Genomic DNA, 14435 nt, shown 5'->3' on the forward strand with positions numbered 1-14435 from the left:
AGCAGTGCCCAGCAACCACCCCCTTCCCAGTTGTGGTGACCAAAACTGTCTGCAGACTTTGCCAAAGGTCCATTAGGGTCAAAGTACCCCCAGGTGAGAACCACTGCCCGGGACCCCGTCTCACTGCTCATTAATGTGCTCCCTTGCGTCCCTTTCCGTGGAGGGCTTGTCATCAAAGTCCAACTTTTGTTTCTAGCCTAAATTGTAGGACCTGGAATTTTTTGTCACACTTCTATTCCAACCTCATGAAATTGATGAATCTAGATTTTGTATTCCAATATACCAGATATCCCTGCCTACTTAGTATTTTCTGTGCGTTTTGTGAATATGCCTGTTGTGTCTTTTATCCGAATGATTGATAAATAGTGAGTAAGGCTGGGTCAGGTAAAGAACCTGCTATAGACTTCCCTTCAGATTCCCATCACCATTGCATCATCACTCTGCACAAATTTTACAGTCAGCTTTCTTTTTTTGTTTGTTTGTTTAAAGATTTTATTTTTTAAGTAATCTCTGCATGGAACATGGAGCTTGAACTCACAACTCCGAGACCAAGAGTCACATGGTCCACCAACCAAGCCAGCCAGGCACCCCATCAGCTTCCTTTCATAGATCAGCTCACCTCATTCATTATTGAAATCCAGATATTATGCCAATCCTATCAAAAAAGGAAAAATGATTAGTTTTCATCATTTGTTTTAAGGGAGCTATTGCTAGTCAGTGTCGATCGCGGACTCTTTTTCAGTTGTTCATATATTATGTGTTCATTCCTTCTAGAGTCTATCCAATGTCTACAACAACTTCATGGTCGTATAATTTGAAGATATAGTTCGTCACTTCTTTTTTTTCCTATGATTTTTTAGATCTTGCTGAGAATAGTTTTGTTTAGCCTCATCTTTAAATACATTGATCTCTCACTGTGGGCAAGACACATTCTCACATTTTTAAGTTCTCTTAAGACCTTGGGATATAACTGATTAGGCCTAGACACCTGACTTTATTTCTTATCTGTCTTGGGCTGTCATACTCTCATCTAATAATTCGTTTTTCTCTTAAAACTGGATTACTGGACTGTTTGACAGACATTAATTAAGCACCTGCTATATGCAGGCATTGGCTAAGCTCTGGGAACAGCAGTGAACAGACAGGCCCAAATCCCTGTCTTCACAGAGTTTACGGTCCAGTGGTTCCACCTGGTCTTCCTCATCCGGGGGATGGGAGTGGAACCAGAGTGGTGGGGGGGAGGTAAAGGTTGAGCTGGAGCCTCTGTGCCCAGGTGTCCCTTGTCAGGTACATACCTTACCTCAAGCAGTCCTAGAAACTACAGGCGGTGGGACTTGTTACTTTCTTTTACAAAAAAAAAAAAAAGAAAAAAAAAAGAAACTTATAAATTACTAATTTAAAAGTCATTTTTCCTCTATAAATTTAAAAATGTCTTTAATAATTTCAATTTTTAAAAATTAACAATGAGGCATTTACTCCAAGCAAAGAGACGGAAGATCTGAAGTCACAGCAGAGAGAATCTGGAAAAGCCACATAGTTTTTGCCAGTTTTATCTTCGTGCCTTCAGAGCAGTCCTTTCATCATAGTTTTGTAATGCTGCTTGTTTTGTTTTGTTTTGCCTGCTTGTTCACTTGTTTATTCACCTTATTTCTCGTCAGAGGCACCGTTACACGCACAGCGAACTTATGGTAGGAAACCCGCCCCCAACAGGCCGTTTGCGTCCATGCGCCTTGGCCGCTGGTGGTGACTGCTCGGCCTCCTGCCATGAAGCCACTGCGCTGGCTCTGGAGCCGCCTGGTTTCACCGAACAACTGACATTATTCTTGCTGGTGTTCTGTAGCTGTGCTCCTAACCACTTTTGAAATTTTTCGGGTATTAGGATGTTCTCGTCTGGTCTGACTGTACATCTTGGCAGTAAATGACTTCTTTTAAAATCTTCCATTCAGACTGATATGATTTCATCCTTAGACTTAAATAGGCACGAAGAAACTCTCATTTGACTTCATTGTTTTTCTAATTGCACTGCCAAGACAGAGAATATCCTGCTTTTTTTAAGAATCTTGGATGCTGAAAACTACAGCCATGGCCCTTGGAAGTTCCTTGAAAAAAACGTTGAGTGTTAGGATTCCAATCATGGGAACATAAATGTTTTGATCTTCTCAAAACTTTCCTAAAATTCTGTGCATCGGGCAACCACAAAATATTTTATAATCTCAACTCTTTTTTCTCTAATAATATTTTTTATCATGTTAGTCACCATACAGTACATCCCTGGTTTTTGATGTAAAGTTCCATGATTCATTACTTGCGTGTAACACCCAGTGCACCATGCAATATGTGCCCTCCTTACTACCCATCACCACCCTGGTGATGGGTATAATCTCAACTCTTTTAAATAGAAAGGCTGTATTGTTCAATTTCTGAAGAGGTTGGTAACTTAATAAAAAGTATTTTCCAAGGTCCTCAGCTAAGGGAATCCCTAAAGCTCTGATGGCTGGTGGATTTTGTTATGTATTATCCCAGAGCTGGGAACTTTGAGATTCTTTTGCTTCAGTTGATTTAGAGTATAAATTATACTGGTGGTTCCTTCATACCCTCAGTCTCGACAACTGTTCATTGTGCTGTACACTAATTTTTTTTTTATAGTTTCATAGTTTTTTCCCCTACTGAGTGGTCGTGTTTAGTGTTTGTGCTATTTACTGTGTCCATGTAGATAGATATTCAATTATATATCGACATAATGTACGTCTGTGTTGCTAAATGTAGATGCAGAAGAAGCCATATGGTGTCTGGATAATTAAGTGACCGTTACATGCTATTTACAATGCAAGAGCACCAGGAAAAGTAACCGGGTTTTTATCGGGTTTGCTGTGCGCCTCCAGGAAGAAGACGAGTGTTCGGAGGACGATAGCAGCACAAAGCCGGACTTCACAGTCACTCTGAAGACCGATTTCAGTGCACGCTGCTTCCTGGACCAATTTGAAGATGATGCCGATGGGTTTATTTCCCCGATGGATGATAAAATCCCGTCAAAATACAGCCAGGACACCGGGCTCTCCACCCTCCATGCTGCTTCAATGTAGGTCATTTCAACTGTGGTGTTGAAATGTTTGGGTAAAAATGCCGTTCTTAAATATTTTAGCCTTCCTATTTAAATAAGTTGTCTGGCAGAACACAAGTGACTTACCTGGGGGACATCCGTGTGGATAGAACAGTGAATATGGTTCAGCTTCTGGCCCAGTGCTCTATCTTGTTCTATCCCGTGGTGCTGGAGGGAGCATGTGAGATCTCGCTGGACTGCCAGCTCTTTACAACGGCACTGTGTGGTTCTGGACCTCATAACTCATCAGTTAACATGTCCAAACGCTGATGTCTTCTTTCTTTCAAAGCAAACTACGATTAAGTGCCATGGGATTCCACAAGCCCTAAGGGTTCATAAGTAGCAGGGGCTTTGCAGGAGCCCCCAGAGCTGTGCCTGTCGTCAGGACGTTTGGCATTCAGAGGATGGAAAACCTCCATTTCTGCTGTCCCTCAGCTCCCCCAATAGTCTTGCATGTACACGCTTCTTCCTGTCTCCACAACCCTGTTGAGTTGCACATTCATTGTATTTGTAACAATTCAGATTTAACCCAATTTTCTTAAAATTTTTCTACCCTTCTTAGACCGGAACTCTTGGAACACCTTCAGGAAATGAGAGAAGAAAAGAAAAGGATTCGAAAGAAACTTCGTGATTTTGAAGACAATTTTTTCAGACAAAATGGAAGGTAGAGCCTGTTTTCTCTCCCCTAACTCCTTCCTGCCCGTCTGCACACACACCCCTCTTTTTTTCCTGTCAGATCTCTGCAGTGCCTTGCAAATGGGAAGCCCTCCGCATCCTGCCTGTGGCCTGGTCCCTTGGAGGGTCACTGTGGGATGGGGAAGTTTGTGTGGTCCTTCAGCAAGAAATGCTCCTGGGACAGTCTCCAAAATGATGTAAATTCAGCTAACACTTATACAGCAAACCTGTCGCATCAAACTCTAATCTCAAATGAGCAGCTTGAAGCTACATTTCCAGTTGATAGCACTGCTTTTTGGTTTTGGTGTGCCGGGGGGGTGGGGGTGGAGGGGGGTTGTCTTAATAGACTAGAAGGAGAAATAAAGAAAGGACAACTCTAAATCGTGGTATTTTTAGGCTTATTTTAAAAGCAAAGGTGATCGTTGTCAGGTTTGAATGAAAAATACGCAAGAAGCAATAAGTCCACAAGATTGACAGGGTGCCTTTCTCGAGTGAGTTTCAAGACATAGACAGTCAACCTCATAGAACGTTGTGCTAAGGAATAGCATCCCCGGTTTACAGGTGACCGCACAGCTCTTACCAGTTCACAGCGCAAGACGAGGGCAGGACAGGGAAGAGATTTGCATCTCTTATGTTGGAGTGAAGTTTTAACACTCGAAAATGATTTTATTTTAATCCATATTATTTTAACTGTATAAATATAGTTTGTCTTTAAAAGGTCCCCTTTCATACTTCAAAGTATTGGGATATAAAAGCACCATAAACATTAACTTTGGCATTTAAAATGTGTTGTATTCCAGTTTATTTCAATTACTATATAAATTTATTTTTTAGCATCCCTGATTTGGATCTATCTTACAGTGACTTTCTTAAGATTTATGAATTTTTATACCTACATATTTGCTTTTCTTTCTCCATCCATTGTAGGCTATTTAGAAAATATCATTAGGCAGACAAAAGAAATAATATGCAAAATAAGAATAATAACCAAAGACAAATCAGGATTAATGTTTGTTCCATTCCACTCTTCCTAAACATATTCTTGGTTTATTTTTTTCCATACAATTATAGTCACTTTATTCACAGATATCTTGTACATGAGGAACTATATAAAATGATGTAAACTTCACAAGTTTTAAGAAAGGATAGCTGATGGGAATTTACAATCATCATGAAAGGTTGGGTGTTTTTTTTTTTAAGTTTTCATTTATTTAAGTAATCTCTGCACCCAACATGGGGCTCAAACTCATGACCCTGAGATCAAGAATCACACCCTCCGACTGAGCCAGCCAAGTGTACCATCATACAAGTTTAAAAAACTCTAACTTCAAACGTCATTAAATCTGGTCCCATTATTTCATATCTGAGGAGAGTGAAGTCTCTCAAAGAGCAGGGTGAGGATAACTGTCAGAGTGCTGTTCCCTTCACTGCCCACCACTGAGAAGCCATCTAGAACCCTTTACTTGAACAAGGCAGGGCATGAATAAAACCAGTTTGTTTTTTAGTTCATTGAACAGAATTAAATAAGCCCCATGCGATCTCCTCTCCTATATTTTCTCTTTAATAAGAAGGAAAGGAAGCCTGGTATTTGCACGTTTGACATGTGCGTTTCAAAGAGAAATGAGAAGCAGGACTGCAGTGTGGTGGTTGAGAATGTAGACAGTAGCACCATTTCATCACGTTCTCGTGGGGGTTAAACCAGACCATGGGGACAGAGCACTTAGCACAGTGCTTGACCTATAATAAGCCCTCGATTAATACTTGCTCACATAAAAAGTATGCATTTAAAATTACTCAGTAAACTATAAAGGCTTATTAGTATTATGTGATCCAATTGCTGAATTCCAAGACTAATTTTATAATAAGTAGGATATTAACTCTGTTTTTTTAAACCTATAAATTACGGGTATGCCGATTGCTCACGAGAAACTTAATGGTTCATTAGAAGAAATATATAAAAGTAAAAGGCATCAAGTATAAATAAAGGATTTCTATGGAGACTCGTAATATGCATTCATACATACCAGCAGCAGAGAAAAAATTTCTACAGTTTTTAGTCCTTCATACCATTCTACAGGATGCCAAATTAACTCTAAAAATTCAGTTGCATGGTGCCTTCCGGGGGAAGCTATCTTTCACTGCTTGTCTAAACCCAGCTTCAGTCTTGATACCAAGGGACACTTGGGAACACCGATTCTACAGGTTGATACACTGCAAGGTTTCTACATGATGGTATCATGAACGGTATCATCTAGGAGAGGCAGCAAATGATCCTCAGCCCCCTTTCCCTTTGTTTCCATTAGAAATGTCCAGAAAGAAGACCGCACTCCCATGGCTGAAGAATACAACGAATATAAGCACATAAAGGCGAAACTCAGGCTCTTGGAGGTGCTTATCAGCAAGAGAGACACTGATTCCAAGTCCATGTGAGGGGGACAGCCCCAGCCTGAGCACTGGGGGCTGAAGGTGCAGGCTGAGCTTGCCACCCGCCTCCCCTAGTAAATAGCAGCTCTGCAAAAACTGGAAGGGAGCCCTGGAGCTGGACCTGCAAAGCATGTAGCCCTCCCACCTCTGGGCCTTTGGGATCGGCTCCAGTGTCCGGTGCCGGCCTCAGAACTGCCTAGAGGGAAGAGGGCAACCTGCCTTGATTTAAGGGTTTTGTAAGGAAAAGTCAAGATCCCTCAGGTGCACGTAGACACTAGGGGAAGCTTTAGTAACGCTGGCAGTGGTGAGTCACTACATGGAGACACACTCATCTACAGAGAATATACACTGTCCTTCCCCGGATAACTGAGAAACATGTCTAACTGTGATTAAAACCCAGCTCAGGACTTCAGTCTGGAGAGCGAACTTGCTATGCAGGTCCACGTTCTCTTTGCACCCAGTAAAGTGGGAACGTGCGTCGGAGCCCTGTTTGCTGCCTCGGCCACGCTCGTGACTGGGCCACAGAGCTGCACCCTCGGTTCTCAGGTAGACGGCAGCCGCACCTGCCCAGCGCGGCGGCCCAGTCAGCTGTTGGATGGTGTGTTGCTTCAAGACTTCCTCCGCTGACGAAGAATTGTGATTCCTGACTAGGACTGGATCATCTGCAGAGGACAGAGGGACTACAGCTGTATTCATGCTGATTTTTCAATCCGGCAACAGGGTGAAGAGCCTGCAAAATTCCTTCCTGAACATGGTTTGCACTTAGTCTCAGATTTTCACATCGAACACTAAGCAAGGCCAGCGTGCTATGGGAAACTGTTTGGAGTTGGTTTCATTTTGGCTCCAGCCAAACATAAAGGATCTTGCTTAAATCTTAGCTTAAGTGTTGATCATGAGAGAGAGAGAGAGAGAGAGCCTGCGTTCTAAGCCTTCTGAGTACTTACCAGAGTTTAAAGTTTTTTTTAGAAGTAACCTGCACTAAAATCCCACTGCTGAGGTAGAAATGTAGCCCTCAGAACTCAGCCCAAGGCAGAATCGAAATCACACTTTTCAAGATCGTGTATAAAGAGAAAAATAATGGTGTGTGGTCACTTATGATTATAATTTTTTCAGAGACTGTGTCACAGAGCTGTCTATATTAGACATTTTGGGAAGACCAGGGAATTTAAAACACCAAATCATTCATCTCTTCACTGTGCTGATGTCACCTTGTGATATGTTGTTACTTTTTCACCTTCTGTGTCCGCACCGAGGAAAGTGAATTCTGTCTCTGCCCGTCCTTCCAAGGCCTAGGTTCGCGCTTTGTGAGGTAGGGCTCAAGTGTCTGCACACCAGCCACCGGTGGCCAAGAGAAGGCATCTCGGCAGTATGGCCTCTCGAAGACAACGTCACTGGATGAGCAGGAAAGCAAGGCTGCCCTCCTCTCGGGTTTGAGCGTTGCCTTCTTAAAGGGAACCATTTCGTTTGGTTTGATAAGAAGAAGAAAATGAAGAGAGCGTAAAACTCTACTGACCAGTTGTCAGCTTCGAGATGGGTTCTTGAGGAGCTGGTCAGATGGGATCTATAGCAGTGTTTTCCATTGCTGAAGTGAGGCAGAAGCTGTCGGCTGAAGGCTGTTCTAAGTCGGGAGTAGGAGGAAAAGAATACCTTAAGTTTGCTCTTACAAATAATCATATAGAAGCTCAGCTGTTCTAAGTCGGGAGTAGGGGGAAAAGAGTACCGTAAGTTTGCTCTTACAAATAATCATATAGAAGCATGAGCTATGTGTTGGAGGTGCCCTGTGCTAATCCACACATTTAAAGACGGTACATAATCCTACAAATTTAAATGTACATGAATATATAGTTTGGTATTCTTTGCTCTACTGTTTACATTGCAGATCACTATAATTTCAAGGAGTTATATTATGAATAAAATTAAGCACTTTAGGACGTTTTCTATTTTTGAAATCTGAACATGAATCATTCACATGACCAAAAATTGTATTTTTTAAAAGAAATACATGTCTAGTCTGTCCTTTTTGAGTAATTATTCTCTCAAATAAGCTATAATATAAATCAAATCATTACCAGTTAACCTTTAAAGCACATCTGTTTAATAAGAGTGTTGTTTTGAAAATACTAATATGCTACAGAATTTTAAAAGAAAAAATGCTATATAAATGAGGAGCTCTTAAATGTTTAAAATCTATTGTTTCTGCCAAAGGTAAATTAAGTAAAAGGTTTATCCAGGACTCCCCATTCCAATTTGTGTGATTGAATAAAACAAAACACCAAGTTACAGTCAAATAAATTGTGTATGGAATGTCATGTTCTCCTTTGTAATTTCTAATCTATAGTAACTTCACAGAGTGGCACCCAGATTAAGGGCGGAGGAGCCCTGTTTATGCTGGGTCCTATCTGAAGACATGGCTGGAGGTTCTGGGCCTGCCAGAAATGCTGAGGCAAACTTGTTTCCACAGCAACCATTTCTGCAGCCCAGGGTCTCCAGGCCCTAGAGGCTGCGTCTTAATTGGCTTCACACAGAATACTCTGGACTGGAGTTTTTCCTTTGCTCTCTTGGGAATGTGTGTGTGTGTTTATTAGCTCACGCCAACAAAATAAATGTCAGGGGTTATTTAATAACAATGATAAGTAAAGGTAAAGCATGAATAAACTTGATTGTATGATTGTAAGAATTAGAAATAGCGAGGCTTATAATTTCCACAAGCATTTGCTTTCTGTGTTCAGTCTGGAGTAAACACTGAAATAGATGTTTATGTTGGGTCGGTATGGTATCATTACTGCATTTCATCTCTGAATCGCTCAGTTTGAATTTCACTTTTCCGACATGTATGTGCAAGGTTTAGGAGAAGGGCCTGCTTAGAAGTTTTTCAGATGGCTGCTTTGTCTTGTACTGGTAGAAGTAAGTTCACACCACCTCCGTGATCTCCCTGAATTCAGGGGAAATTTCCATGGAAGACCAAACCAGATTTCAAACTGGGGAACTAATTTTTTTTTTTTAAATTACTAGCTGTAATGCATTGGGGGCTAAAAATTAGATTTCTTCCCTCTAGTTGCCAGTTTGAAGTCAGAAGTTTATGATTAATTGCTAGGCGGGGCTCAGCCACATCTCTATTTGTAACGTTGGTGTAATTTTTGCTTCGTCTCATTCTGATGCAATGCTTACATGGTGGCAGGAGAGGCTGTTTCAGGGTGCGTCTGCTCCCAGGGGTGGCATTTCTAGCCCTGGACAAATGTCACAATGTTGTGCATAAATCATAAGTATTGCACTGAGCTGTCCTGAGGCGAGCCGTCTTGGATCCCCTGAGGGCTGAGCATTTGTGAATGTGGTTGAGCTAGGAATTCCTAATAAGGTGACTATCTAGGCTGATAAAAGGGCCCGCCGTGGTACCAATCACGTTGGTTCTTTCTGGAACTTCCTACTTCTCAACAGACAGAATTGGGCCCAGTATACAGAACTGGTCTGATTTACAAGGAAAATCAGATTTCAGTTTGTTGATTAACCTTTTCAAAGGGATTCTTAATCTGATCATGAAGATGCCACTTTTCTGAACCTTACTACTTTCGGTGGTATATTTATAGTCGAATGCCATGAACTATCAACTGCTTTATAAAAACGTTCACTGTAGTCTAAATTCTCTCTTGCACTCAAGAAGGATTGTCCTGACACACTCCTTCCTGGATGGTGTTTTTCACCACTAGGTGGGGGGAGGTGGTTTCTGCACCAAGACCAGCATCTCCTTTATGTTCTTTTTCAGTATCCACTTGGTTACATCAATAGGGAGAGACAAAACCATACTAAAGTGTGAAGCCTGTATGTGCGGCAGAACTCACAATGTGCTTTCTTTCCTTTTATTCCCTTTTATTTTTTCTCCACTTGACCCTCAAAATGTACTGAAGAGTACATTTTGTCATAAGACTAGCTACAAATATTTCCAAATGTCTATTCAGATCGTGCATCCTAACCCTTCACATGGTCAACGCAACAAGCTCCCAACAAGAGTGATGTGTGTGGCAGGCACAGCCCGGTGTCACTGGCCACTTTGCAGAGTAGAGATTGTGACCCTGTGGGCACCTGCATTCTTCTATGATCCTTCGTAATAGAAGTGTGGACATCGGCTGAGATCAGAGATCTACACGGGTGTGTATGTAAAATGAAATATGTACATCTCCAGGTTCCTGTGGCTGTGACATTGCCGTTACGTCTCCAGAGACTCGCTCTGCCTGACGTCCGCCCCGTTGTGCTCATGCGTGTGGCTCCAGAAGTCGGTCTGGCAGATGTGATTCCCAGTCTGAAACACCTACACATACGGTCCTGAAAATCTCCAAGAGTAGATACAATTTTAGTTAATAATATGGGCCCAGAACAATGTTTACACGACATGTAAGCAGAACGTATTTGAAATTACAGTTGTCCTTTTTTAAAATGTAAACTGAATGGAAAATGTGTACATTTTTGTACATGACTGTATTTTGTATAAACTTAAATAAAATATTTTTAACTGTGGATGATCTGACATTTTTGACAGAGTCAAAACGTGTGGTTGGGCCACCTGTGGGGTCTGATCTCTGCTTTATGTAAAGAATCCCTGCTGTTCCCTGAGCTCCCAGCAGCCTCACGAGGATTTTTTTTGTTGTTCTGTCTCCAGAGAGGTCACTGGAAGGTAAAGCAAACTCATTACAAACTAGGCATGCCTGTGGTTCCAGGTAGAAAAATGGACTTGTGCTCTAGGCTCAGCTGCCTTTAAAAAAAAAAAAAAAAAGTAATCCATGTGACAGAAAGTAGATTGATGGCTTCGGGATGGAAGGGTTGGAAAAAGCCACAAGGAGAGCGGATGCATACATTGACTATTTTAATGGGGTGATGGGTTCATGGATGTATACATGTGTGAAAACTAAACACTTAAAAAAGTAAAAATAAAGGGATTCATAGAAGGGACTGAAGGGGTGCAGAAACAAAGGCATTAAGCCCTCCCCCCAAAAAAAAAAACTTTATTTCCAAAGTCTCTGAGGCCATTATAGTAAGTACATTAGCCATTTACGACTCCGAAGCTAGGCAGGCCAGCAGAAACTGACTCGGCAGAAAAGGCGTATTTCAGTTTGAAGGGAGCATCTCGCCGTCTGCGTCCCCTGCTGCAGGCCAGGCCCTGGCGCGCACAGCCTCCAGGGGGAGGGGGCCGCTGGCCCAGCTCGCAGCTGGGAACACACCCCCGTGATGGTCAGGCAGGTGCTCTTTAAACTGCCCATGTTGTATAGGCTCTAAGTGACAAAAGCGAACATTAAAAATATAAAACCTGAAATTTAAAAAAAAAAAAAAAAAAGCACTTTAAGTAATCCTAGTGCTGACACCAGCATTCAAACGGAGATCTGTCTTCTGGAGAACAAAGACCCAGACTGCCAATGATGGTGCAACGTAATGCCATGATGCTAAAACAGGCTCACCTTGATCATTTAACTTCTGAAGCTCAGGGTCCAGAGTAGTAAAATGAAAGCACAAGTGGCAGGCAGCGTTTAGTGACCCTCCGTGTTTTTAAATCATATTCTGATGTTGGCCCTGTGAAGGACCAGAAAGCGATGCTAGCCGCAAGCACGCCAGGGTCTACAGCCTGTTGGCAAAGCGCCGTGGTCCTCCGGAGCCCGCCCCGCCCCCCAGCCCCAGAGTGAATGTTCTCACTCCATTCCTGGAACTGTTTGCTCTATTGGGACTACCTGACTGGGAATTTCGGAATGCGGACCTACATGTGGGGGAGAGAGGCAGTCCCTTTCAGTTCTTTCAATGGCCTCATTATTACCTCTTCTAGAAATCGATTCTGAATCGTCTAAGGCTATGATATAGTTATCCCTGAGCTGGGTCAGCTTATCAAGCTTCTCTCTATATATGCAGTAGAATTTCACATTCAGTAAAAGCCAAAAGTCAAAATTCCCAAATGCATTTTCAGAATCCTGGCTGGCAGGCAGGAAAATGAGGTTTGGCAGGAATGGGGTGGTTGACAGCTTGGTTCTCACTTTTCCTCTCCATCAACAAGGCTTCTCCCACAGGGCGGCTCCCTGTTGTGCGGCGTCTGCTCAGGGAACGGGGCCCAGTGCAAACCCCACCAAGAACGGCGTCTGAGATCCCTCGGACCTCCGGGTCTCCGTTGGGCCCACGTGTGTATAAAGTGTATGTTACTGTGCGTTTTGAAATTTGTCGTCTTTTAGATGTTTGGATTTTTCTTGAAGGTCTCAAAAGCAATTCAGAGAGGCTCAGAAATCCTCATCATGTTTCCAGTTATACAGTTTTGAGTACTTCTTGGTAAGATATTTTGAGACATTGTGATTTTTCTGTAATTGTTATTCTTAAAGAACTTAAAATTACTCGACCAGATTAGATGGAGGGGAGGGGAGTGGGGGGCAGGGAGGGAGAGTATGAAGGACATACTGCTCTCTGGTGGCAGAGAACCGTGCTTCTCAAACTCCACGTGCATGGGAATGTGTAGGGGTCTTGGGGTACAGTAGCCCCGGGTGCAAGGGGCGGAAGGTGCACTGACATTCTGCATTTCTGATAGGCTTCCGGAGGCTGCTGTGCTGCTGATCCAGGGGCCCCACTCTGAGTAGCGGGTGCTGACTGCATCCTGGGCATTTGTGGAAATGAGCAACTCCAAAATTCTTAGGTAAACAGAGCCTGGCACACTGGACAATAGCAGCAGAGGCCAATACTGCTTGATGCTTAAGGCCCAGACCGCAGACAGACAGCTTAGCTTTACAATCTGGATACATGACTCACTCTGTCTCTGTTTCTTTATCTGAAAAATGGGAATAACCATAGTAGTTTACAGAGTTATTATGGGAATTTACTCGGATGAACATATAAAGTAGGCACACAATAAATCTTCATTGAGGAATGGTGGCAGGTTACTGACACAAAGATTCTTTCTATGCTGAAGTCCAACAAGACATTTTGAACCACTGCAGAAATATTTCCCCCACATCACCCTCCTCCCCTTCCAATTCCTTGTTTGTACTGAGTCATAAACAGAGTACACCTCCAGCACGTTAAGCACAAATTCACGCTAACGTGGGAAGCAAGATTTTACGGGAACATGGACCCATTCTCTTGAAGGGAAAATGAAAGTGTGACTTAATAATTTTCTCAAGCAAGTTGCATCAAAACCTCTGTGCAGCTTTCTCAGAAAGATCTATGCATGCTAAATTCCTTCCCTCACAGAGCAGGGCAAATTCCTCTAATTCTGTTCCCCAAAACATTTAGGGAGGTCCAAACCTGCTCAGACACATAAAAGGAAATAACTGTCTGAGATGGCAGTTGAGACCGATGTGGGAATGCCTGAGTTCTGGGAAGGAACAGAATAACCTTTGAACTGATTCTAGGTCACTTGGTGTCCTGAAATTTCCATCTCACAGTGTATTTTTAAACAACTAAAACTGAAGCACACCCTGGGGAGGGGGGCTGCTCCGAATCGGGCCTGCTCTCAACCAGCATAGTAAATGTCATCAAGCTTGGGGTCCCCCACTCTCATCACCCCCCACAGGGGCAAACGGAAGGGGCCACTGCTCGGCCATTTGACAGGGTTCAAATGATTTTACTGTCTCATTGCATGAAGCCCTGCCTCCCCATTACCTCAGAAATTCAGAAACTCCAAACAATCTGCCAGGGATTTGAACTTGACAGCCCTTGAGCCTGCTGCACGAACATCTGAGCTCCTGAGAATGCCCAGCCACGAAAGGTCAGGAGACCCGTTTTTAAAAGCCAGAAGCCTGTGGCAGGGGTAGGCTGGTCCTGCTGGGACCGTGAGCCAGCTTTACTGTTCACCTTCACCCTCAATAGCTCTGGCCTTTTACAACACCATGGGGAATGGGGTTATTTCCGAATCTGCTCTTGGGTTTGCTTTCTCTCCTAATCCTAGAGAAGAGGTGACCGTGACAGACCAATCTGATTTAATGTTTGTCCTCATCTGAGGGGATGTGTGTGTGTGTGTGTGTGTGTGTGTGTGTGTGTGTAATTCTTATTTAAATTTCTCAGTTCAACACCAGTGGGAGCTGAATCAGTAATTACCAGAGTGTATCTAACTCCCCTGGGATTAGGCCCAGCAAAATCAGCTTTTAAAAGATCTGAAGACCATGTGATTATGCAGCCTGCCAACCATCCAGCCACCCTTGGAAGAAAAAAAAAAAAAGCTGACATCTGAACTAGTTTTCTCCGAGCTACGCATAACTCGGGAGGTACACGCTCCATTACT

The 14435-nt window shown here is 42.9% G+C and overlaps 1 protein-coding gene across 10 annotated transcripts in view; it reads left to right on the forward strand.

Moving 5' to 3' along the window:
* Positions 1-10702, forward strand: part of FAM13A (family with sequence similarity 13 member A) — a 339281-nt gene extending 328579 nt beyond the window's left edge. For 9 of the 10 annotated variants that reach the window (XM_034671515.1, XM_034671512.1, XM_034671516.1 and 6 more), the window contains 3 exons: positions 2883-3079; positions 3663-3764; positions 6079-10702. In XM_034671515.1, coding sequence (XP_034527406.1) covers positions 2883-3079; positions 3663-3764; positions 6079-6205 — 426 coding nt within the window. In that variant the 3' untranslated portion in view covers positions 6206-10702. The remainder of the gene's footprint in view (positions 1-2882; positions 3080-3662; positions 3765-6078) is intronic. The other variant, XM_034671514.1, reaches the window with a different exon arrangement.
* Positions 10703-14435: the final 3733 nt, after the last annotated feature.

This window comes from Ailuropoda melanoleuca, chromosome 11, assembly GCF_002007445.2.
Source record: "Ailuropoda melanoleuca isolate Jingjing chromosome 11, ASM200744v2, whole genome shotgun sequence".
NCBI lineage: Eukaryota > Metazoa > Chordata > Mammalia > Carnivora > Ursidae > Ailuropoda > Ailuropoda melanoleuca.